Source organism: Schistocerca gregaria, chromosome 4, assembly GCF_023897955.1.
Source record: "Schistocerca gregaria isolate iqSchGreg1 chromosome 4, iqSchGreg1.2, whole genome shotgun sequence".
In the NCBI taxonomy this organism is placed as follows: Eukaryota; Metazoa; Arthropoda; class Insecta; order Orthoptera; family Acrididae; genus Schistocerca; species Schistocerca gregaria.
The window spans coordinates 204,630,949-204,655,259 of record NC_064923.1 but is presented as its reverse complement, the minus strand read 5'-3'; the positions used below and the strand labels follow the sequence as shown (position 1 = coordinate 204,655,259).

General features: G+C 39.5%; 1 protein-coding gene across 1 annotated transcript in view; it reads right to left on the bottom strand.

The window, feature by feature from the left end:
* Positions 1 to 3,474: 3,474 nt before the first annotated feature.
* LOC126267655 (trypsin-1-like) overlaps positions 3,475 to 24,311 on the bottom strand; it is a 41,751-nt gene continuing 20,914 nt past the window's right edge. Inside the window, exons 5-8 of the mRNA XM_049972955.1 lie at positions 17,719 to 17,927; positions 7,852 to 8,054; positions 6,325 to 6,379; positions 3,475 to 6,189 (exon numbers count right to left, since the gene is read on the bottom strand). Of these exons, the coding sequence (XP_049828912.1) occupies positions 6,071 to 6,189; positions 6,325 to 6,379; positions 7,852 to 8,054; positions 17,719 to 17,927 (586 nt within the window). The 3' untranslated portion in view covers positions 3,475 to 6,070. The remainder of the gene's footprint in view (positions 6,190 to 6,324; positions 6,380 to 7,851; positions 8,055 to 17,718; positions 17,928 to 24,311) is intronic.

Sequence of the window (24,311 nt, the reverse complement as noted above, 5' to 3'; positions counted from 1 at the left end):
AATGTGTATTTCTAGGAATTAATTTTATTGCTGGGTTAACTTCTTGTTTCCATTTTTCCATTCTCTAACAGTGTCAAAAATAGGCACACAGTGTGAATGTTAGTAGAACTACCAGACTGCAGGGACAGATTCCTGATTGGAAATGGAGGAAAAAAAGGTCCTATAAACATGTGTGTGGGAATGCATTATTGCCATGTTAGAAGGCACTGTCAATTGCAAGTTCCTCTGACCAAATCCTGTGTGATCTTTATGTGTTACAGGCTGTGACTGATGCAGCATACTGTAAGCAGCAGAATGGTTTATCAGTAGAGAGGAATGATGCCAGAAATCCCAAATTGTGATGGCCAGATGCAAAAACCATAGACAAAACCCATCTCATAGCGAGACCCCCGCTGCTGATAATCCTTGCACTTGTTGCAAGTGACAGGGATAGTAGGGGTTGTTATGCGGGACACATATGCTGGCAGACCACCTGCCTGGAACTTGGTCTAGGTTTTGTCTCAATATCCTTTAGGACCTGGTCCTCCAGATCTAGTGTATGCACAGCCCACTGCCTCCTTCCACATCTGTCAGTCTGAAAGAATCCATGATACACAAACACTTCTGCTTACAATACACTACATCAATCACACAGTCTGCCACACATAAGTAATATATGACACATGGTCATATGAACTTTCATTCATCAGGGCCATCTACTGTAGCAACAATACATTTTTGGGCACATGTTCATAGAATCTTTCTCCCTCAATTTCCAGTCAGGGAACTACCCCTGCAGTTTGTCGGTTTTAAAAATGTTCCTCAAAGAAACTGAGTGAGAAACTGCAACCTTGTTGAATTTCTTTTTTACCATAATTGCTACTGGTTCTGTTTTCTCTTTGCTTCATTAATTAAGATTTCATTATACAAATACAACTTTTTTTATCACTTTCATCAGATTTTTACAGTACCTTTGCTTCTCCATTGTACTGCACAGCATATTCCTTTTCACTGTGTTGAAGACTTTTTCACAGTCTACAAATGCAATATGAGTCTCCAAATTATGTCCTCATATCTTTCCAGTTATCAGCTGCACTACAGTAACATTACACCGCATGATCATCCTTATCTAAGACAATTTTGCTCTTCCAGCAAGAGGGTGTCAGCCACTCTTTTCAGTCTGTTGGTAATTATTCATGGATATAATTTATGGCCAGTGCCCTACAGCCTTATTCCTCTATTTTCTTTTTTATATAGTGATATTACTTTTACCATTCTCCAAGGGCCAGGTATCATCTTTCATTTTAGAAATTTATTTAATAGATGGAACAGCCTCAGTTCTAAAATAAATCCTCTGCAATAAATAAATTCTGAATTAACTTTATCAGATCTTGCTGCTTTTCTATTCTTTATCTACTTTGAAGCTTCTTGTATGTCCCCCCAATGTAAGATTGTCTTTTAAAGTATTGTAGAACAAAAGCAAACTGGTGTTTTTCATTTATTATAATGTTGTTCTACCAAGAACTGACGGAAATTAGTGTTAAAATAAGATTGTCTTCTTGGTTTATTTTATCATCTTGTTCTTTTTCCTGGGCAATCTTAATTCATTCAATATTATCATTGTTTTCAATTTATAATGCTTGATAGAGTTATATGAAAGTCAGCCCCTGCTCCCAATCCCTTATCTCATGGCTCATACCTCTGTAATAGACCTAGATGAAAGACCTGTCCCATATGTCCTCTCACCACCACCTACTCCAGTCCGGTCGCTGACATCACCTATCCCATCAAAGGCAGTGCTACCTGTGAAACTAGTCATGTAATTTACAAGCTAAGCTGCAACCCCTGTGCTGAATTCTATGTAGGTGTGACAACCAACAAGCTGTCTGACCGCATGTATGGCCACCGACAAACTGTGGCCAAGAAACAAGTGGACCACCCTGTTGCTGAACATGCTGCCAAAACACAATATCCTTCATTTCAGTGACTGATTCACAGCCTTTGGCATATGGATCCTTCCCACAAATACCATCTTTTCTGAAGTGTGGAGGTGGGAACTTTCCTTGCGATACATCCTATGTTCCCATAGTCCTCCTGGCCTTAACCTTCATTACTCACTGTCCTCACCCATCCGACCTCTTCTTTGTTCCCATTCCAGCACTATGCAGCTGTCATTCCACCACCACACCCAGTCTCTTTATTTCTCTCCTTTTCTGCTACTTCCGCCCCCCTCCCCCTACCCCCTTCTCCCTTGCCCTCTGCCTAACCTGCAGCATTTCACTTCACTGTCTGCCACCCCCCCCCCCCCCCATACTATCCCTCCTATTCTCACCCCAGCCTTTTCCTCACCCCCACCCAGTCACCGTACCCATCATGCACTGGTGCTGCTTCTTGTAGTGTGGTTTCAGTTGCCTGAGACTGCAGTCGTGTGTGTGTGTGTGTGTGTGTGTGTGTGTGTGTGTGTGTGTGTGTGTGTGAGAGAGAGAGAGAGAGAGAGAGAGAGAGAGAGAGAGAGAGAGAGAGAGAGAGAGAGAGTTGCGTTTGCATGAGTATGTGCCTCTGTGTGCATATGTGAGTCTATTGTTGATGAAGGCCTTGGCTGAAAGCTTTAATTGTGAGTCTTTTTGTTGTGCCTATCTGTGACTCAGCATCTCTGCTATATGGTGCACAGCAACATTCCTTCTCATAATAGTGTTATATGAAAGTTGCTTTGTCTGTTACATTTAATTCTGCAAAACCTTTCTCCTGTTTGTTAAATGGTTTCAGGAGTTATAAGCCATCTCTTGTATATCGTGGAGGTCATTTCCAGTGTTTCAATGTTTGGTATTGATTTATTTCATGATTTTTCTATGGACTTTCACATTACTTTTTTAGCACTGGTTTATTTTTCACTATACTGCACTTTGCTTATTTTGTATTGTAGATTTGTATGTAAAGTTTTTATTTCTGTTTAACGGCATTTGCTGTATGTTCATTCTATATTTTGATACCCTTTCTCTTTCTAAATTGCTTTGTCTTTCTTATTGACTCCATCGCCACATGGATCCCACATGGTTTTGTGTTTTCCCTCTTTGTCTTTGTACTATTTTCTGTAAATTTACTTTGTAAATAATGCGGAAGTCACTGTTGAAGAAGATCCCTTACACTGTATTGTTACAGAAGGCAGATTTTGGAAACTTCAACTTTGACTTTGCTCCTCATACTAGTTAAGAGGTTTACCTTGGCAATCACCAGGAAATGATCCATCTTGATATTGCTACCTCTATGTAATCTTACATCTCATACTAGTCCTCTGTGTTCCGTTCACTAAGGCACAATCAATAATTGATCTATAACCTCTTCCCCACATTGTGGATTTTTGATTATCCCTCTGCCCAAAGAAACTTTGATAATTTTCACATTACTTTTCATCCATTTAAATGTGAAACAGAGGGAAAACATGAAAGTGTTGATGATGAATAAACAGTGGCAAACTTACTTTATCAAAAATAGATATTTTCAATTAATGAAGCATATTTGTTTAGTCTTGAAACAAAATCATAAAGTATAAAGCAAATATCACAGGGAGGCACTAAAATCATTATACATATCTTAATATAAAGTAGACACTACCTTTGTGACAAATAATGTTTGCTGACTATCTTTAATGACTTACAAGTTGTTCATGTACAATATAACATAAATATCTTTTAGTCTTTATTGTTGAAAGTATAATTTGATTGACTACAATGATATAAATATTTTATATACAAGCATTTCACTTAAAGAAATATTCAGTGTTTAAGATTTCATAATCATTTGCTGCCCCTGCTATTGTGTATTTGTTTCAGGATTGATACCTCTCTTTTTAAAGCTTATTTTTGTGTGTTTTATTGTTTAAGAAATAATAATAATGGAAAATGTTTTTCTCATAAGAATCACACTCCCGAAAGTAGAACCCAGTATTAGAGCCATTTAAAGAATGAACAGCCAATAACTAAACCAAATAACTTCATTTCTAAAAACTGTATAAGTATTACCTCAAATTTTTGCCTTTACATTGTTATTGAAACTGTAAGTGATCAATGTTTTAATATTTTGTAATTTATTTGTATAAAATTTCTTTTACAAGTTTTTAATCAGACACAGTGGGCTGAGCCATTAGAAGACACTTCTAATCTATTACAAAAGTTAATTTCTGTCTAGTTACAGCTGTTATATCTCATTAGCTATGGCTAAAAAACTATGATTCATACAGTTACTTTTATAAGTAAGTTAAACTTCTTGAAGACTATGTAGGCTACTAACATAATTCTATAAACAGTAATTAACAATGTGAGCTACAAGCTGACTATCATGTATGTGTTCATGTAAATGAATGTGCACTGACTACAATGTACATATCAACAGTGCTGCCTTAACATTTAAAACAATTTACCAGTATCCACTCACCAACTGATCTACAGAGAAGACACCATATTGGACATTAAGGTCAGTAATCTGTTAACAGTAGTGTACATTTTGACTCATTCTGTGGACCAGAAGATACTCCATTAAGACTAAATTTACTGAAACAGATGTGTTATTGAATGTATCTTGAAACAATCTGATGTGTTAAATTTCTGTTTGAGGCCTGTTTTGGAGGACTGACATCTGTTATGCACTTAAAACTCTAGGCACTACTTCCATCTTATTGCTCTCACAATTTTTCTATTTTGCACTGAAGTGATATGACTTGATTTGGTGCCTCACTATAATTAATGGTATACTGTCTTACTATAGTATTTTGAGAGGATTAGTTGCTGTGTTATGAAAATAAATTGCAGTTTCTTGTTGTACTTTAAAAACAGCTCTGCATTCAACATTACTATGTATCCTTAAGAGTGGCTCAAGTTGGAAACCTAAAAGTTAACACTACCGGTAAAGATATAAATATTTTACACAACAGATTTATATGTAAATGTAACACTATACAGAATAAAATATACCTGTATTTACTCATATGCACAACAAATGCATATCTTCCTCTAAAAGGCAGCACATACACCACAAAAAATTATAAAGAAACAATTTTTTTACTCACATATTTAAATATATGCTGCATACAACTGTTATCCATTTCAGGACCATATGCATTAACATGACTATTTCTGGCCACTGACGGTTACCCCTCAGAATACCAAGGTGGGTGGTACATTATGTTCATATTTTTAAAATAGTGTAATCTAATTCATTATTTTCCATTTTAAAATTTTGAAAAACTATTTGCTTTAAAGAGTTCGTTTATCAGATTCTATAAACATTCAAATTTTTCAGTTAAACTTAACCAAAAACTTTAGGTTGTAGTAGTAGATGTCACTTTTACAAATGACAACTGTATTCAATATTTTCAGATTTAGGACTTTATTTACACATCAATATCTCTTTAAAAAGTGAACAAAAACCCATTACATTTGTACGTTTATAGTTTTTTTTTCTTTTGGTGGGCATAATATACCCCACCCTCCCTCAGTAGTACACATTACTGGAAGTGCGTTGATATTCCCAAGGGTGCACAAAATGATTTTTTAAGGTTCTGGATCCTACTTACACATCAGTATCCCTTTAGAAATTATGTTGTTAATATAAGTCAATAACAATTAGCTAAAGTGATTATGGTCTGATGAAGTGGACTAGAACAAAGATAATCATCTCATCAGGGAGAGTATAATCAAATATTCAGGTAGCAGAAGTTCAGTTTAAATACGATGAAGGAATAAGCTGAGGCTTTGCTAACACCAACATTTTTCTCTGTTGTATGTACTGTCAGAAATGTGATTCAGAACTTTACAGACCTAACATTTCACTTTAACATAAAGGATAGTGTGAATATGTTTCTCCAACAGTTATGTTATTATGTAACATACATCAGGCAGAAACATGTAACTGTGATATTTTATTTCTTCACCATCATTTTCTATGGAAAGCAAAATATTTGTTGAAAATAACACAGGAATAAATCATAACCATAAGGTTACAAGTGTCTTTCCAATTTGGACGTGTCACATTTTGCATTATACCATTATTAATTATTTGTAATAATGTTAAACATTCTTGTAGCAGCTTTTTATTATTAACTGCAGAAACAGCTATCCACTGTGTTCCTGGTAATCCAAGTGATGTACCTATTGACCCGAGTATACACTCCTGGATAATTTGGCTGTGCACAGCCTTCACCCCAAGACACCACTCCTGAAACAGAGATGCAGCAATGTCAGTAACTACTAATACTATTTTGGTCAGTTAATTGTGGTTGAAGGTGCTAGAAGAGCAGTAGCAGTTTGCAACAGCTTATTGTAATTGAAAAGTGATAGTCTAACAACTCACCAACGAGGTGATGCAGCGTATCATTCTTGATATGTAGAGGTCCGCCACTGTCTCCCTGTAAGCAAAACCACTAATTATAGTGTTTCCTATTATTGATGAACGATTTTTGTAGCATATTATATTTTGGGAAGTGCAAAATATCTTTGTATCTTCTATAAACTTTGTAATTTTTGGAAATAAAATGTAGAATGTTGAATTACAATGAAATAAAAATGAGTATGGTTATTATATTTTGCTAAACATGACATTGAATATAAAATTACCATTTGAAAATAATGAGATTTCACAAGCTTTCCACTACGCCACTTCTCAATGTAATTAAGAGTGAACCCATGGGCCTATTAATGTATCATCTGCTAAGGAACTGAAAATGCCGAGAAAAACTGTAAACCAATGCTAGCTCACTAGGTTTGGGCTCATAGCCCAGTTTGTAGTTACTAATAACACCTCTTGAACTGAGATGTATTTGGTAGAAAGCTTACCATGAAGACTGAACTCCAAATAATTATACTGTAATGTGAAAGACAGGTACCCAGTCTCATTTACAGTTTTTTCCATGTACTGTTACTTCTAACAAAATCTTACTTGTAGGCAAGGAAAACGGACAGAAAATTTATTCTGACATCCACAGAATGCACAGCACGTCTTCCATTTGGTGAGCAGCTTTCACACACAAAAAAATATAATCCATCGTAAATACCACACAATAACTTAAAGTTTTGAATAGTGGTTAACAGATGCATTGTGACAGTATGAACCATGCGGAACCCACAAAAAATCAATGTTAGGCTGACTTCTTCAGCTACATATTCACTGAGATCCACTGTTTCGTGTGCTGATCCGTTACATGTATACAACTTGTGCAAAGATCGTTCCATAATTAGCCTAATTTGGTCATTTACATGCAAGGATCAACTATACCAAACTAATGAAATCTTCTCAGGCTTCCATCCGGGTAGCTCCATCGAAAAACCACGACGTTTTGATGAATGTCATTCTCATCATCTACTGGTGCCAGAAGATGATGGGAATGACACTCATCAAAACATCAAGGATCTTCAATGCAGCTACCCAGATGGAAGCCCAAAAAGATTTCATCAGCAGTATACACTGGGAAAGTCTACATTCACATATACCAAACTAATCTGTGGTGAGCAACATATCCATACAATGTTAACTCATCTCCTGCACTTTTAGTCCCATTTTATACCACTCTTTTTTAGTGAGTGTACTGAGAGAGAGTGTGTCACTGTGTTCATGTTCACACACACACACACACACACACACACACACACACACACACACACACACACACACACACACACACACACACTAGGAAAATGCAAATAATATGTGGCACTTAGCTACCTTACTGCACAACATCTGTTCCTCAACATATGATTTTGATGAACACAATTAACATGTAGACATTTTGCTTTATAGTTATGAAGATTCACAGGTAAGGGATTTTGCCTGCTTCAGCTTAATTATTTCTGGAACTAAGCTCACACTGAGACAGACCCATACCTGGCAGGAATCCTTCTTGCCCTCTGGGTATCCAGCACACATCATGTTTTCAGTGATGCGCTGCTGGCCATATGCAGTCTTCCGGCACTCTGAGTTGGCCATGATGGGCACTGTCACTTCACGCAGCTGCGATGATGGCTGGCCCAACGGTTTTGTTACACCCCAGCCTGTTACCAGACCCTGCTCCCCACTAAAGCTGTGGCCTGCACAGACACCACAGGTTACACAGAATACCACTGATTGTACCTCCAACAACATACATACCACTATTGATGAAAGTGTCCTTGATAACAAACAACATTTTGACATGAGACATTCTTAAAGTATTTATTTCCCTTATCTCAGTTGCAAGTTATCATAAATGATTACTAGTTTCATTCAATTAATGATCATCTTCAGATGTATAGAAATAAAAATAAATATTGAAAAGGGTCTATTTTGAGTAATATTTAAAATTTAAAATCCTTAAAATTATATCCGATTAATCACGAGTTCTGAAAGGTCTACTAAAGATCTATGGCATAAGCTGTAAAATAAAAGGCATAGCACTGTACTAGACTTGTAACACCACTCAGTGGTATTTTGCATGGCATCAAAACTAGCGAACATTTGTGGTAATTCACAACTGAGACTATTAAAATACATATTTTAAAAAAAGTGTCGTGGTTCAATTTTTTTATCACTGTCATCATTGCTAGATAAGTTAGCTTTATACAGACAATATACAAACTGCAAGTGCACTTAAATTTTTCAAGATGAAGTTATTGATCCTTGGGTGTGTACATAAACTTTTCCACTAAGGGGAAGGGGGTGCAAGTCTCAAAAATTTCCATTTAATTATACAAATGAGTTGGTCAGTTTCAAGATATATCAAGTCATAAGAACTAAACTGGATTAGTTGGTCTTGTCTGGCTGTGTGTCCTTTTATTTCCCTGGAAATTCTTTTTCATTTTGTAGTTTGTTAATTATTTAAGTACCTATTTGTATTCACAATGCGGATTTTTAGAATTTTTAATGATGCATCAATTCCTCTGAAACAGTACACTTCAAGGCAGTCATTAGTACAGCTATGCCTCTGTACTTCAAGAAACGGAAAACAAGGATATAGCTATACTAATGGCTGCCTTAGGTATATCCATCTTCTTGGGCCAAAAAGTAGGATAACTATGAAACATCAAAAGTTATCATTTTCAAGACCGAACATTTTCTCTGACAAAGATGGAGGATGTAAATGATTAAATATGAAAAATAGCAACCTGCCTCTATGGAATTCTTCCATCAAATCTTTTTCCTATTTAATATGATGGAGATAATATACATCTAAGAAATAAAAATGGCTGATGGCAGTGTTTTCTCAAAAACCTTTCCAAAATTAGTTTGATAAAATTAAACTTCATTCTAAATCTCCTTCAAAAGTTTCCAATGTTATCAACTACGAGTATCTGAAAAATAAATATTCACATGGTCATGATGAAAACAGTAGAAAATAAAGAAATGTTCAGAAGTTTGCAATGCAGCAAGTTACTTATGAAATTAATCATTTCATGGTATTACTATCCCACATTGATGCAAACATGCTGTAAAGTCACCCCACCCAAAAAACAAACAGTGAAGAGCTACCAATTCATCCCACTGTTGTCAGTATTCTAAAAAAATATTGAAAAGGTATGTACAATAGGCTTGATAAAAAAACATAGTGTACTCAGAAAAAAAACAGCTTGGATTTCAGAAAGGCTTTCAACTGAACAGGCTACATTTATCCTGACCAATGATGAACTAGAATCAATTAATCAGAAACTATTGCCTTCGGGAATATTTTAAAATAATCAGTGATGTTGTAACATTAGATTATCTTTTGTGTCCTATGTTTCTTTTTACATATTTATTTATAATGAAATATTTTCCACCTCTTGAAAGGAGCACATTGGTTGTCTCGGAGCACTGTAGAGGTTGCAGACCAGTACAAAACAGTCATGTTACCTTCAACCACTGGCAACAGTCAGTCATGGCAGTGAAGTGGTGTGTATGAGCCAGAAGGTTGCACAGAATCAAGACACTAAGATGGTTCAATGTGGATATGTAACAGAATGGCAGAAGGGAGCTATTGTGTTTGGAACTGTTTATTACTCCACCATGAGTAAAGTTGCCTGATTTTTTGGTGTATCAATGCAGACTCTTTAATTTGTGAACAGAGAATGGTGTTTCATTTGCAGCCATGTAACACTTTGTACAAACAGTAGTCATACAAAGATTCTAATGATGAGTGTTCATGCCTTGTCAATGAAAACTTGTTTCAGACTTCACAAGAATTTGTGCTGCCAGTGGAAACAAGCCCATCTCAACCAGTTTTCATGTGTACATTGCAAAGGGAACTGCACACAATGGATATTGTGAATCAGGTCTATTGTAATAGGTCATTGGTCAAAGGGCATCTAAAGCTGCATGTTTTCATTAGGCCAAGCAAGACAGTAGTTGACCGGAGGTGTGTAGGTGGAAATGGTGGAAGGTGTTCGAAGCTCTGGCAGTGCAGTGAAGTGTTTAACCTGCAGTATGTGGAGGTTGTATTTCACGCTGTAGGTGGTTCTTTGGACGTTTGGGTCTGTTTTCCATACCATGACTGGGGCCAACTCATTCAGGTTGCAATGAATGTGAAATAGGTTGTTTGTTTCCATATTCTTGGTGACTAAGTGTTGCTCTTTCTTCCACATCTTCATTATGAATATGCTGTGGATATTCATGTCTTTGTAGATGACAATAGCTGTGTTCACAGGGCTCTACGCATACATTCCTGGTTCACTCACACTCAAGTGCCCTATTGTACTTTAAGTGGCCCACAAAATCACCCAATCTTAATCCCACAGAAAATTTCTGTGATTATTTGAAGCAGTGAGTGAAGCACAGCATTTTCTGCAAGATCTAATCATTAATGGGTGGCTTCAGTTGGGTATGCCATACCTTAAGGAACATTCGGATTCACTTTTCATAAAACTAAGGATATTATCAGAGCTAGAGGCATGCCAGTCAAAAATATTGATCATCTGAAATGCTACTCATACTTTTCTCACAAGACATCCTGAAGGTCATGGATCAAGGCAGGCAAGTAGATGTGCTATTTCTTGATTTCCAAAAAGCTTTTGACTCAGCACCACATCTTCACTTATCAAAAGTATTGTCAAAGGGATAGCAAGCATAATTCATGACTGAATTCAGGATTTTTTGCTAAAGAGGTTGCAGCATGTTATCTTGGATGGAGAGTAATCTACAGATGTAGAAGTAACTTTGGGTGTGCTCAAGGGAATTGTCTTAGGATCCTTATTTTGTGGATCATGCAGTTATCTATCATGATGTACTATCTGAGAAAAGCTGCACAATTATTCAGTTAGACCTTAATGAGATTTCAAAGTGATGCAGTGACTGGAAACTTTCTTTAAATGTTCAAAAATGTAAAATTGTGCACTTTACAATGAAAAAAATGTAGTATCCTGTGACTATAGTGAGAATGAATCACAGTTGGAATCAGTCAACTCACAAAAATATTTGACAGTGACAATGAGTCACAGTTGGAATTGGTCAACTCACAAAAATATTTGAATTTAACACTTTGTGAAGATATGACATAGAATGATCGCATAAGCTCAGTCATAGGTAAAGCAGACCAGACTTCAGTTTATTGGCTGAATATTAGGGAATGCAATCAATCTACAAAGGAGACTGCTTAAAAATCACTCATGTGATCTATCCTAGAATATTGTCCAAGTGTATGGGATTCATACCAAACAGGACTAACATAGAATATTGAACATATTTAGAGAGGGGCATCATGAATAGCCACAGTTGTGTCTGATCCATAGGAGAGTATTAGAGATCCTCAAGAAACTGAACTGGCAAACATTTGAGGATATATGCAAACTTTCTTGAGAAAGCCTACTTACAAAGTTTCAGGAATTGGCTTTATGTAATGACTAAGAATATACAACCTCGTGTGTATCACTCTTGCAACAACCATAAGAACAGGATTAAATTAATTACAGAGGCTCGGAGGCATTTAAACAGCCACTCTTCCTGCACACCATACTTGAGTGAAATGGGAAGAAGGCCAAATAACTGGTGCAGTGGGACATACCCTCTGCCATGCACTTCACAGTGGTTTGCAGAGTATGGTTGTAGATGGAGATTATTGTGATGTCTCATTGCTGTGATTAATTTTTACTCTTTGTGGTTATGTGAACGATCTTCCACTTGCATCGTCACAAGACTCAAAATTTGTCCTTTTTGCAGACGATAAAAATATGTACCAAGTCCATCACTGCAGTGGAAGGTAACAAAATACTTGAAATATTAACAGATGGTTCAAGACAAGCAGATTACCTTTAGATTTTGGAATTACTCAGTACATATGTCAGTGTTACTCATAGAACCCCACAAATTGTAAGTATGGTCTAATAAAAAATGAAATACTAGAAGTAGAAACTAGAATTAATACTGTTCTTTGGCTCAGCTGCAATCACAGTACCGGTATGAGTTTTTACCAGTGACCGATTTGGGGATCGAACCATTCCCCCTATGATTTTAAATTACCCATACCGGACAGGGATGTTTATTTCCTGCTCACTGGGTATGTACAACTTAACATTTAATTTAAATCTGTAGATCCGTACACCGAAAGTATCAATACACTGCTATTATTAACATATTTGCTCATTAATTGTGGCAAAAGCGTTGTGTATTTAAGCATTTCAAATCATTTCAAACTGACCCGTCGATCTCATGCTGTCATTGTTGTTTTCATTTGAGGTCCACCGTCCTTTACTTCCCAGCTTGCGAGGCAGGTGGAGGTGGCAGCCGTAGCACAGACTTGCGTGAGCGGCGGTTGAAAACTAACTTGTAAGCAAAGACACCTGGCGGCCGGGATTCGTCAGTCTTGACTGTGCTAGCCGCGAACCAAGTTGGGTCGAGCTTAACGCAGCTTTTCCAGTATCGCGTATGCGAAATTGATTTGTGTTGTTTGGTTGTTCACTCGCGTCCGCAAAAGATATGGTGATCTCCACACGTTCCCGCCTTGGGAAGATTGTTAGTGAGTTAAGTGCGTGCAGGCCTGTGAGAACTACGGAATTTCAGCTGGTTTTCAAAACAAAGCAAAATTTCGTAGTTCCTTAAGAGAAGTACGTTGCCAGATACGTGTGCAGTCGTTGATAGCCACGATACTAACAGTGGTGCTAAAAGAATTAAAATAGACGGTGAATCTCTAAAAACAAAAGTGTAATAATGACGTGAATAAAGAGAAAGAGAGTGAATCTTCGATAACTGAAAACTGTGAGAAGTCTCAAGGTACGAATGAGAGTAACAGCAGGCTTGAAATTATAGTACGAAATTGTGTTGCATTCTCACGTTTTCACGCGCAACACATGAGATGCTTAGAAATCATACACAACAAAGGAAAGCAAAGTTTAGGAAAATCCGTGAGTGAAAGCTAAAAGTTCTTGGAAACGCACCATCAATAAAAAGCGACAATAACTGCTTTGTTGTTTACCTACGTAGTAGCTAAACAGAAATTATCATTCAAACCATATCCGCAGTAATCGAATTACAAAAGTGAAATGGTTTATCAGTCGATAATTATGTTTAGAGGAGAAGAAAAGGAAAAAAATCTTGCTCACCGCATTACAGACTCTGGTATAAACTTTAGTATTATAATGAATGGAAGTACAACAATTTATAATAAAACCTTTTTAATAATAAATGTACGTTTGTCCTTTGAGGGATTTGCTTGTAATTATTTTTACGATATTGTTGAATTGGAAAGTGGGGCAGAAGAATGCATTTTCAGAGCACTGTTAGCAGCTCTTGAAAAGTATGAGACTAAATACGATGTACTAAAAAACCATGCTGTAGGTATCGCAGTAGATGGAGCATCAACAATGCTAGCATCCTGCAAAGCAATAGCAGCTCTAGTGGGTAATCATTTACGTACGTAAGGGTTTAATTATCGTGCACAGTGTGAACCACAGAATGGAACTAGTTGTCCACGATGTTATGAATAATGTAACAGATGTATGCCACATACAGGGTTTTTTTAGATTCCTGGTATACTGTGCCTTCTCGCAGTCCCAAAAATCAGAGAACTACTACAAGAAGTTTCACAAGAATTGTCCTCGCAGCTGTTTAAACTGAACTGTGTTTTTCATGTACGTTGGTTGTTTCCTCATGTAATGCCGTCCGATCTCTTCTTGAAGGTCATATTTCTCTTGTCAATCGCTTTGAAAAACTGAGTGATGATGGTTCCCGATCAACTCACGAGAGATCTAAATTTGAAGGTTTGCTAAAACATCTCACAAAGTGGTTGCTTATAGTGGAATTAGTTGTACTTTATGAGGCCCAAGAAGTTATGCAAGTATTATCATTCTTTATGCAAAACAGAAATTCTTCAGACCTTAAAGCGAAACGAGAAATGGGTGTCACTATAAAAACTGTTGAAACACTGAAAACAAATGACTCCCGCAAATTGGGATGATGGTATAAGGGTTAGAGGAGAAGCGCACCTTCGAAGGAATGTTAATTAAAGAACCATCTGGTAATAAATGGAAAAAATTTCAGACATTTCGGAAAAACTTTATTCAGTCTTTGGTGGAGAATATGAAAGACCGGTTTGAAGACTTGTATTTATTTTCAGATGCAGCCGAATTAAATTCAGAAACATGGCCTTCATACGATTATGAACGTGTACATTTTACGGTGACATGTCAATTCCTCGCTTACCGGTATGTAAGAAGGTGGATTTTAAAGTAAGTGAAAGTACGCTTGTGTCACTAGGTCAAGATTTTCGAATCTATAAAGCAAATCCACAACATATGCCCGCTTCTGTGTAAGAACCTGTGAAAGCAACCGAAATTATATCTATATCCACAGTTGTGTGAATGCGAATTTAGTGCCATGATTCTAACGCCGACTGATCAGAGAAATCATTTACAAATTGAGATACGTTCAGATCTATTTTAATTTCAATAAATGGGCCTCTTTTGCATTGCTTCGGTGCAGAAAAATTGCAGCAAGATGGATTAAGTCTCAGCACAATTGCGCAGTTCAAAGACCAACTGGCAAACCCTCGAAACTTCAAATGGTTCAAATGGCTCTGAGCACTATGCGACTCAACATCTGAGGTCATCGGTCGCCTAGAGCTTAGAACTAATTACACCTAACTAACCTAAGGACATCACACACATCCATGCCCGAGGCAGGATTCGAACCTGCGACCGTAGCGGTCGCTCGGTTCCAGACTGTAGCGCCCAGAACCGCACGGCCACTCAGGCCGGCTCGAATCTTCAACAGCAGTCTAATTCATCTAGTCTGTTCAGCTAAACTCTGTAAATGTGTGTGTGTTTACTGTGCAGCTAATAACCTTATTAAATAAAAAATTAATGCAAGTTAACTAAGCTTTACATGATAACTATGAATAGCCCATAGGAGCTTCACAATTTCAGGAATAATAACGGAAATACTTCATTTTGATACATGAAACAAATAGCTCAAACTAGTATAATGGATCACAAGTTGCAGATAAAGGAATGTTATTGCCAGCCGCATCTGTACAGAAATTGTATTTCGTATAACAGTATCCTGCCTAGAGAAACGTGTTTCGCTTTCATAACCAAAGAATCAAAATCTTACTGAGAAACTCTTGCCAAATTTTCAAACAAAAAATCGTCGTCATTTTGCACGTCTCACATTAAAACATCTCTGTTGTTTAGATATTTCTTTTTACCCATAGTCGCCTTTGTGTCTTCTTTTTCTGTAGCCTTTTTTTATTTCATAATAGACGCCTCGCAAACTGCCGAGCTAATAAACGGTTCCAGCAGATAACTGCAGCAAAGAGGCAACATGTGGACATGAGAATGCGCATTTGTATGTGCGTTTTTTCCATTAACATTTTGTGCGTTCGCTTTTGTTCCCGTGCATCTGCGATTGCGCCTGAGAAAAGAGACATCGTCTGGATATACCTTTAGTCCTTTCACGCTGACACGACTGAGTGGATTTGAAATGGAGAAAGGTTATACCCTGAATTAACACATATGCTTTATATTTTAATGTATATACTATATATCGGTACATGTATATGTAATATATAAAGTGGAAACATTGATACCATATATTTCGAAAAATTTACTTCAAATTTTTATACGATTCTCCAATGAACATTCGGATGGACATAGGCAATATATCTTTGTAATATACAGGGTGATTCAAAAAGAATACCACAACTTTAGGAATTTAAAACTTTGCGACGACAAAAGGCAGAGCTAAGCACTATCTGTCGGCGAATTAAGGGAGCTATAAAGTTTCATTTAGTTGTACATTTGTGCGTTTGAGGCGCTGTTGACTAGGCGTCAGCCTCAGTTGATGCTAAGATGGCGACCGCTCAACAGAAAGCTTTTTGTGTTATTGAGTACGGCAGAAGTGAATCGACGACAGTTGTTCAGCGCGCATTTCGAACGAAGTATGGTGTTAAACCTCCTGATAGGTGGTGTATTAACTGTCCGTAACTACCTGAACGTCAACTACCCGAGGCGATGGATCGGCCGCCAGGCAGCCCGTGACAGAGCACTTCATCACTGGCCTCCAAGAATCCCTGATCTTACCCCCTGCGTTTTTTTCTTATGGGGGTATGTTAAGGATATGGTGTTTCGGCCACCTCTCCCAGCCACCATTGATGATTTGAAACGAGAAATAACAGCAGCTATCCAAACTGTTACGCCTCATACGCTACAGAGAGTGTGGAATGAGTTGGAGTATCGGGTTGATATTGCTCGATTGTCTGGAGGGGGCCATATTGAACATCTCTGAACTTGTTTTTGAGTGAAAAAAACCTTTTTAAATACTCTTTGTAATGATGTATAACAGAAGGTTATATTATGTTTCTTTCATTAAATACACATTTTTAAAGTTGTGGTATTCTTTTTGAATCACCCTGTATATGAGGACCAGATTACAGTGAGAAAGGAGAGGAGGTGATGCATAGAGAGAGAGGTGGGTGTGAACAACGATATAAGCTATATGATTTTATGATGCATATAGTACACAGTTGACTTGGCTTATACGCATAGTTAGTGAGTTTCGGCAGTAACATTTATTCACAAATGACTGTTTAACCATCGGTGATATCATGGTACGAAGCTAGTAATTAACTATACTAACCCACTAGAACATCCCCCATACTGGTAAAATGACTACTATTACAGATGATCTAGTAATGAAGGAACTTGTTTATTCTATCTATTCCCATTTACTAATGAGTTACAGATTTATCTGGCTTAAATACTCTCTGGACGAGAAACTGCAGTGAAAAAAATATGTATTGTCGAAGATACAAATATGTACCATGCCGATCAGCCAGCAGAAAATGAGATTTTTTCCCCTGAGGTTCATACAGTATCATATAATCACACGACTGTATCATGTAACATATATTATCAGTCCATTTTGCTCAAGAGTTGAAGCAGAAAAACTTCTTCTATGAGTAATGGGTTAGGCCTAATCTTGCTTCACACGTTTCTACGTTTTATTAAAATAAAACAGATTTTCACTGGAAGTGACTGTCAACTTAGGTGATCGTCTGTAGGCGAAGACAAGACATACTGTCAAAACTATGCTAAATGTAATGGATAGACCTTTTTTCAATTGTCTGTTCATAAATTTTACAATTTTCAGCTTGTTTTTCTAAGAAGTTAATATCTAACCTTAACTGAAGCTGTACGTTGATAACGACCCAGAGGCAGAGTTCTGAAGCCATTAGGGAGAAGAACGTCAGTAATTTATCACTCTGAAAACACCAGTAGCGATTCTCGCAACAAACGTCTCTTCCTGGTAACTCACCTTTGGTGGGCATGCAGACGGTCCTCAGGTCTCCCTCTATCTTGACGGGTTCGCTGAGCCGAATGAGCGCGATGTCGTTGTTGTAGTTGCTCGAGTCGTAGCGCCGGTGCAAGCGGACCCTCATGACGCGACGCTCGATGACCTCCGTCTCCGACGGCTTGTCCCTGTCATGCTCCAACAGCCGCACGCGGATGCGTCGGTGGTCGAAACTTCCAACAGTGATTGCAGAAGAAATATTATACACAGTTTCCGCACTGGTGGTGTATTTGAGATCAATTCCGTTTCTCACTTTTGCATCTATGGAAATGCACTTACATTACTTGTGTACAAGCACGACTCTAGCCTCTGTAATATGTCAAATGATTGGGCTTCCACCTGAAATTTCTGTCTGCGTTGGCAGAGGGCTGCAAATAAACAAGATGAGAATGGGGAGAAATGATAGGACAGAGGGGCGTGGAAACTGTTGGGTGGAGGTTTGGGGACAATATGTTGCCGTAGATTGAGGCTGGGATAATTTGGGAGTGGAGAATGTGTTGTAAGGATAACTCCCATCTGTGTGGTCCAGAAAAGCTGGTGGTGGAGTGAAGGATCCAGATGGCTTGGGTATAGTGAAGCAGCCATTGAAGTCAAGAGTGTTAGTTCAGCTGCTTGTAGTAGAATAGGGTGGTCTACTTTGCTCTTGGCCACAATATGGTGGTAGCCCTTCATCCTGGTGGACAGCTGGTTGGTAGTAATACCAATCTAAAAAGCTGTGCAATGATTGCAGCAGAGCTGGTAAATGACATGGCTGCTTTCACAGGTGACACTACCCCTGATGGGGTAGGAGAAGCCTGTGACAGAACTGGAATAGGAAGTGGGTGGATTGGGCAGATTTGCATCTGGGTCTACCGCAGTAGTATGATCCCTTTGGCAAGGGTTTGTGACTGGGAGTGACACAGCGATAGACTAGGATATTGTCAATGTTGGGTGGGCGATGAAATACCACTTTAGGAGGGGAAGGAAGTATATCAGGTAGGATGTCCCTCATTTCAGGGCATCATGATATGTAATCAAATCCCTGACAATGGATGTACACTACTGGACATTAAAATTGCTACACCACGAAGATGACGTGCTACAGGCGCCAAATTTAACCGATAGAAATAAGATGTTGTGATATGCAAATGATTAGCTTTTCAGAGCATTCACACAAGGTTGGCGCCGGTGGCGACACCTACAACGTGCTGACATGAGGAAAGCTTCCAATCGATTTCTCATACACAAACAGCAGTTGACCGGCGTTGTCTGGTGAAACGTTGTTGTGATGCCTCGTGTAAGGAGGAGAAATGCGGACAATCACGTTTCCGACTTCGATAAAGGTCGGATTGTAGGCTGTCGCGATGGCGGTTTATCGTATAGCGACATTTCTGCTCGCGTTGATCAAGATCCAATGACTGTTAAGCAGAATATGGAATCGGTGGGTTCAGGAGGGTAATACGGAACGCCGTGCTGGATCCCAACGGCCTCGCATCACTAGCAGTCGAGATGACAGGTATCTTATCCGCATACCTGTAACGGATCGTGCAGCCACGTCCCGATCCCTTAGTAAACAGATGGGGACCTTTGCAAGACAACAACCATCTGCACGAACAGTTCGACGACGTTTGCAGCAGCATGGACTATCAGCTCGGAGACCATGGCTGCGGTTACCCTTGACGCTGCATCACAGACAGGAGCGCCTGCGATGGTGTACTCAACGACGAACCTGGGTGCACGAATGGCAAAACGTCATTTTTTCGGATGAATCCAGTCCCTTTTTACAGCATCATGATGGTCACATCCGTGTTTGGCGACATCGCGGTGAACGCACATTGGAAGCGTGTATTCGTCATCACCATGCTGACATATCACCCGGCGTGATGGTATGGGTTCCCATTGGTTACACGTCTCGGTCGCCTCTTGTTCGCACTGACAGCACTTTGAACAGTGGACGTTACATTTGATATGTGTTAGGACCCGTGGCTCTACCCTCCATTCGATCCCTGCGAAACCCCACATTTCAGCAGGATAATGCACGACCGCATGTTGTAAGTCCTGTACGGGCCTTTCTGGATACAGAAAATGTTCGACTGCTGCCCTGGCCAACAAATTATTCATATCTCTCACCAATTGAAAACGTCTGGTCAGTGGTGGCCGAACAACTGGCTCGCCACAAAACGCCAGTCACTACGGTTGATGAACTGTGGTATCGTGTTGAAGCTGCATGGGCAACTGTACCTGTACACGTCATCCAAGCTCTGTTTGACTCAATACCCAGGCGTATCAAGGCCGTTATTACGGCCTGAGGTGGTTGTACTGAGTACTGATTTCTCAGGATCTATGCAACCAAATTGCGTGAAAATGTAATCGCATGTCAGTTCTAGTATAGTATATTTGTCCAACGAATACCAGTTTATCATCTGCATTTCTTCTTGGTGTAGCAATTTTAATGGCCAGTAGTGTAGTTCAGCTGTTCCAGCTGAGGGTGATACTGGTGATGAAGGGAACACTCTTTTGTGGCTGGCTCTTGGGGGTGGTTGGCGGTGTAATGGGAAATGGCACAGGAGATCTGTTTGCAGACTAGGTCGGTTATAACACCTGTCTGTGAAGGCCTTTGTGAGATCCCACCTCTCTGCCGTGCAACCTGCTGATGCTGCGCCTGTCGGCAGTCTGGCCTCTCACACTCACCAGAAAGCGTTCGTCTCTTTCCCTGACCATACATTACTACCCCCTCCCCTACCCCCTCTGCTTACATCTCAGGTGATAGTTGCATTTGATGCTAGAATTGGCAGTCATGTGTGCATGAGGTGTGCTTGCTTGGGTGTGTGAATGGCGCGTGTCTCTCTTTTACTGATGAAGGCATTATGTAAGTGTCTTTTACATGTGCTTGTCTGTAACATTATTTGTCTTCTTTGCGGTAAGTAGCAATCTGTCTTTTCCTACTTTGTTGGTATTGCCACCTGGTGTTTCCACTGTCTGACATCTAAGAGTACGTTACACCATTTCACAGTGCTAGATGGAAGTGTAGCCTTCCTCAAAAAGCTCGGTGAGTTAGTTTAGTGTATTAAGTTTACTTACCATGTGAACGCTTGAGCCAAGTCCATACATTCAGACTCGAAATGAGGCCAATCCTGTTGGCCTCTGTAGGCTAAAGACAGAAACGATCATATTTTTCAAGGATTGTGTGGCCCGGCAAGAGTAAGCGACTGTTGTGTTAAATAGTAAAAAAATGTGCTGCAAAGCTGTCAGCTTTTCACTCTCTCGAGTTTTTTAGTAGTCCTTCCACTTTTGTAAAAACATCTACATTCGACACACGTCTTCAGATATTCTCGATTTGGTTTCGTGTGACGAAGTCTTTATACATAGCTACCATTATTTTTAGTTGTGTTTTACAGATTTTATCAACTCACAGTACTGATTAGTTCAGTCTGCAGTTTTCTAAAAGTATCTGACATCTGGATGTGTACTGAATGGCTTATTGAAACGCTCGCAAGAAATTTAGTAAGCTGTGACACATATACTTGATAATTTATAACTCAATAAAGCTAGGTGTTGCCTGAGCCAAAGCGGCTCAAATATAACATTGATAACTTCTTATCGGAAGCAACAGTGAGGTACAATTTTTGGTCTATGAGAGCACAAATACGTACAAATATATCAATCACTGATATTATGTTTTGTTATCTTAACTGGGGACCTAGAAACGATGGAGAGGCTCCGTCCCCGCCACAGCCGCAGTGGTCCGCAACCCCACGACGACTACCGCAGTCCACTTCACCCCTCTGACGCCCCACACTGAACACAGGGTTATTGTGCGGTTCGGCCCCCCGTGGAACCCCCAGGGAACGTCTCACACTACACGAGTGTAACCCGTATGTTTGCGTGGCAGAGTAATGGTGGTGCACGCCTGCGTGGAGAACTTGTTTGTACAGCAATCGCCTACATAGAGTAACTGAGGCGGAATAAGGGGAACAGCCCGCATTTGATAAGGCAGATGGAAAACCGCCTAAAAACCATCCACAGACTGGTCGGCTCACCAGACCTCGACAAAAATCCGCCGGGCGGATTTGTGCCAGGGACCGGCGCTCCTTTCATCCCAGAAAGCCGTGCGTTAGACCGCACGGCCAACCAGGCGGGCCATCACTGGTATTACTGACAAACATACTGAGTTCTTCCCTGCTATAAAAAGACTCTATTAACTGCACTTACATTGCCTGAAACTAAACGCATAACTAACATAGTACTTTTAAATAAATTTTTGCAGTGTAGTCTTCGAAATCCTTTACAATACAGAGCACGGAATTTCGTGGATTCGGACTTCATATGCCGAGTCCTCTAAGTAAACATATCGGACCAAACAATAGTCGTCTCGCCAGACGTCCCACTAATACCGCGTAACACCGCCTGTGGCACTGCTAACGGCCTCAGTTCAGCGAGAAAGAGAGTTGTGTGAATGTTGATATCTATCTTTCACCGGCTGTTCCAAAACATAGTACGAGACGTATTCTGTTGGACTGAGATCGGCTGACTTAGCGCGTGAGACGAGCTAGGATGAGGTGCCAGACTGTTAGTCAAACCAGGAATGTTTGCGCACAGACCTGTGAATACGACTGTTGTCAACTTGGAAGACAAAACGTGTCCACCGCATCCTCTTCAGGAAGTTTTAGAAGTAAGGGCAATACTTGTTATACATTTCCTGTTTAATACACATTCTTCAATTTTACAGAAAAAAATTCTGCGAAATAATGTAACGATACAGAACTGTGCACATTAAACTCTCCAGGCATCTCCGACATCATCGTATCGATTAAAGCTCCAGGCTACAACAGTACCTAGATGTATTTTCAAGTCTACTGAATTTTTATGCATTAGTGAGAAATTTTGTTAAGTGACATGAAAAGTTCTATGAGTCGTACTTGACATGACGACAGCGTGTTCTGCTTTTGGCCAGACACATGGATGTCTTTTTATAGTGTTAAGGCCGGCCGAAGTGGCCGAGCGGTTCTAGGCGCTGCAGCCTGGAACCGCGCGACCGCTACGGTCGCAGGTTCGAATCCTGCCTCGGGCATGGATGTTTATGATGTCGTTAGGTTAGTTAGGTTTAAGTAGCTCTAAGTTCTAGGGGACTGATGACCTCAGAAGTTAAGTCCCATAGTGCTCAGAGCCATTTGAACCATATAGTGTTAAGAGAACAATTCCTGAACTGAAACCGCACATATCTAATGCGCTCGTGTCGGTGAGTCTTATCAGTGTGTCGCTATGCAGTAAGTAATTATAGGCGTTCGTGGTCGCTATATTCATTTGGAACTGCCCTGTGCCTCACAACTGCTGAAACCAGATCCACCTTAGCGATGTATTGCCCGTCATTTCTTCATAGAAATGATTACTTTTCCTTTATATCATTCTACAGAGTGCTGTAAACCCCTGCGTGTGTCCACTAGTCCATATTTTAGAGAAAAGTTGGTATCGCTTTGTCCAATTGTTGGTATAACACCAATGATAACCCAGTACCAATCAGAGTTTCTGTTTACTTTTCCATATAGGGTGTATTAAAAATGTACGCCATAAATTACACGACACATTCTTCACAGGTAGATGAAGAAATTTTGTTGTATGAACATATGTCTGGAAACACTTTGTTTCCATGTTGAAAATCATTTTCTCCAACGAGTTTCAACGAGATCAGATTGTAAATTTTCACAATCGGTATGTATGGGAAGAAGCAAGTCGTAAACAAAGTTGTTTTGTCAATGTTTGGTAGGGCCTCATATTCTTCTACCCAGGTTCAACGGACAAAGTTATGATAATTTCGTAGAGAATGTTCTATCTGATGTGCTAGTAGACGTGCTTTTAGCTATGCGGCAAACAAGTATTTTATGCACGATGGAGCAACTCCTCATTTCAGTGTTAACTTCCGTGGGCTTATAAGTAACAGGTTCGGTGAATGATGGACAGGTAGAGATGGACCAACTGCCTTGCCTCCGTGCTCTCCGGACTCCCCAATGGGCTTTTATTCGTGGGGCATTTCAGAGCTCTTGTTTGTGGAACCTCAGTACCAGATGTTCAGAGACTCGGTGCCCGTATTGGGAAGACCGCCAAACCATAAACAATACTCCAGGATACATGAGCGCGTCCGAGATTCAGTGTGACAACGGGTATCAGCCCCCATGGAGGGCATACTGAGCATCCATTGTGAGAAGGAGCTGCATGTGGTACGCTGGTACTTTCTGTTCGTGTGTATTTCGCATGATTAATGAGTCGGAGGAAATGAGTTGTAACATGGAAACAAAGCGTTTCCAGACCCATGTTCATATAATACTCGTATAATTTCTTCGTCTATTCGTGAGGAATGTGTCCGCAATTTGTGACGTACAGGGTGACACACGGGAGACGGACGGTTTTGAACTGCATGAAAGTGAGGGCGCGGTGGTGGGAGGTATCGTGTTGGGGATAGTTGTGATCCACACAAGACGCCATTTCATTTACTCAGTCACTATGGAGCAGTGGGACTTGCAACGTCGAGTGTTTGTCTATGAACGGCGAGTCTATTATTGATACGCAGCGATTGTTTCGTG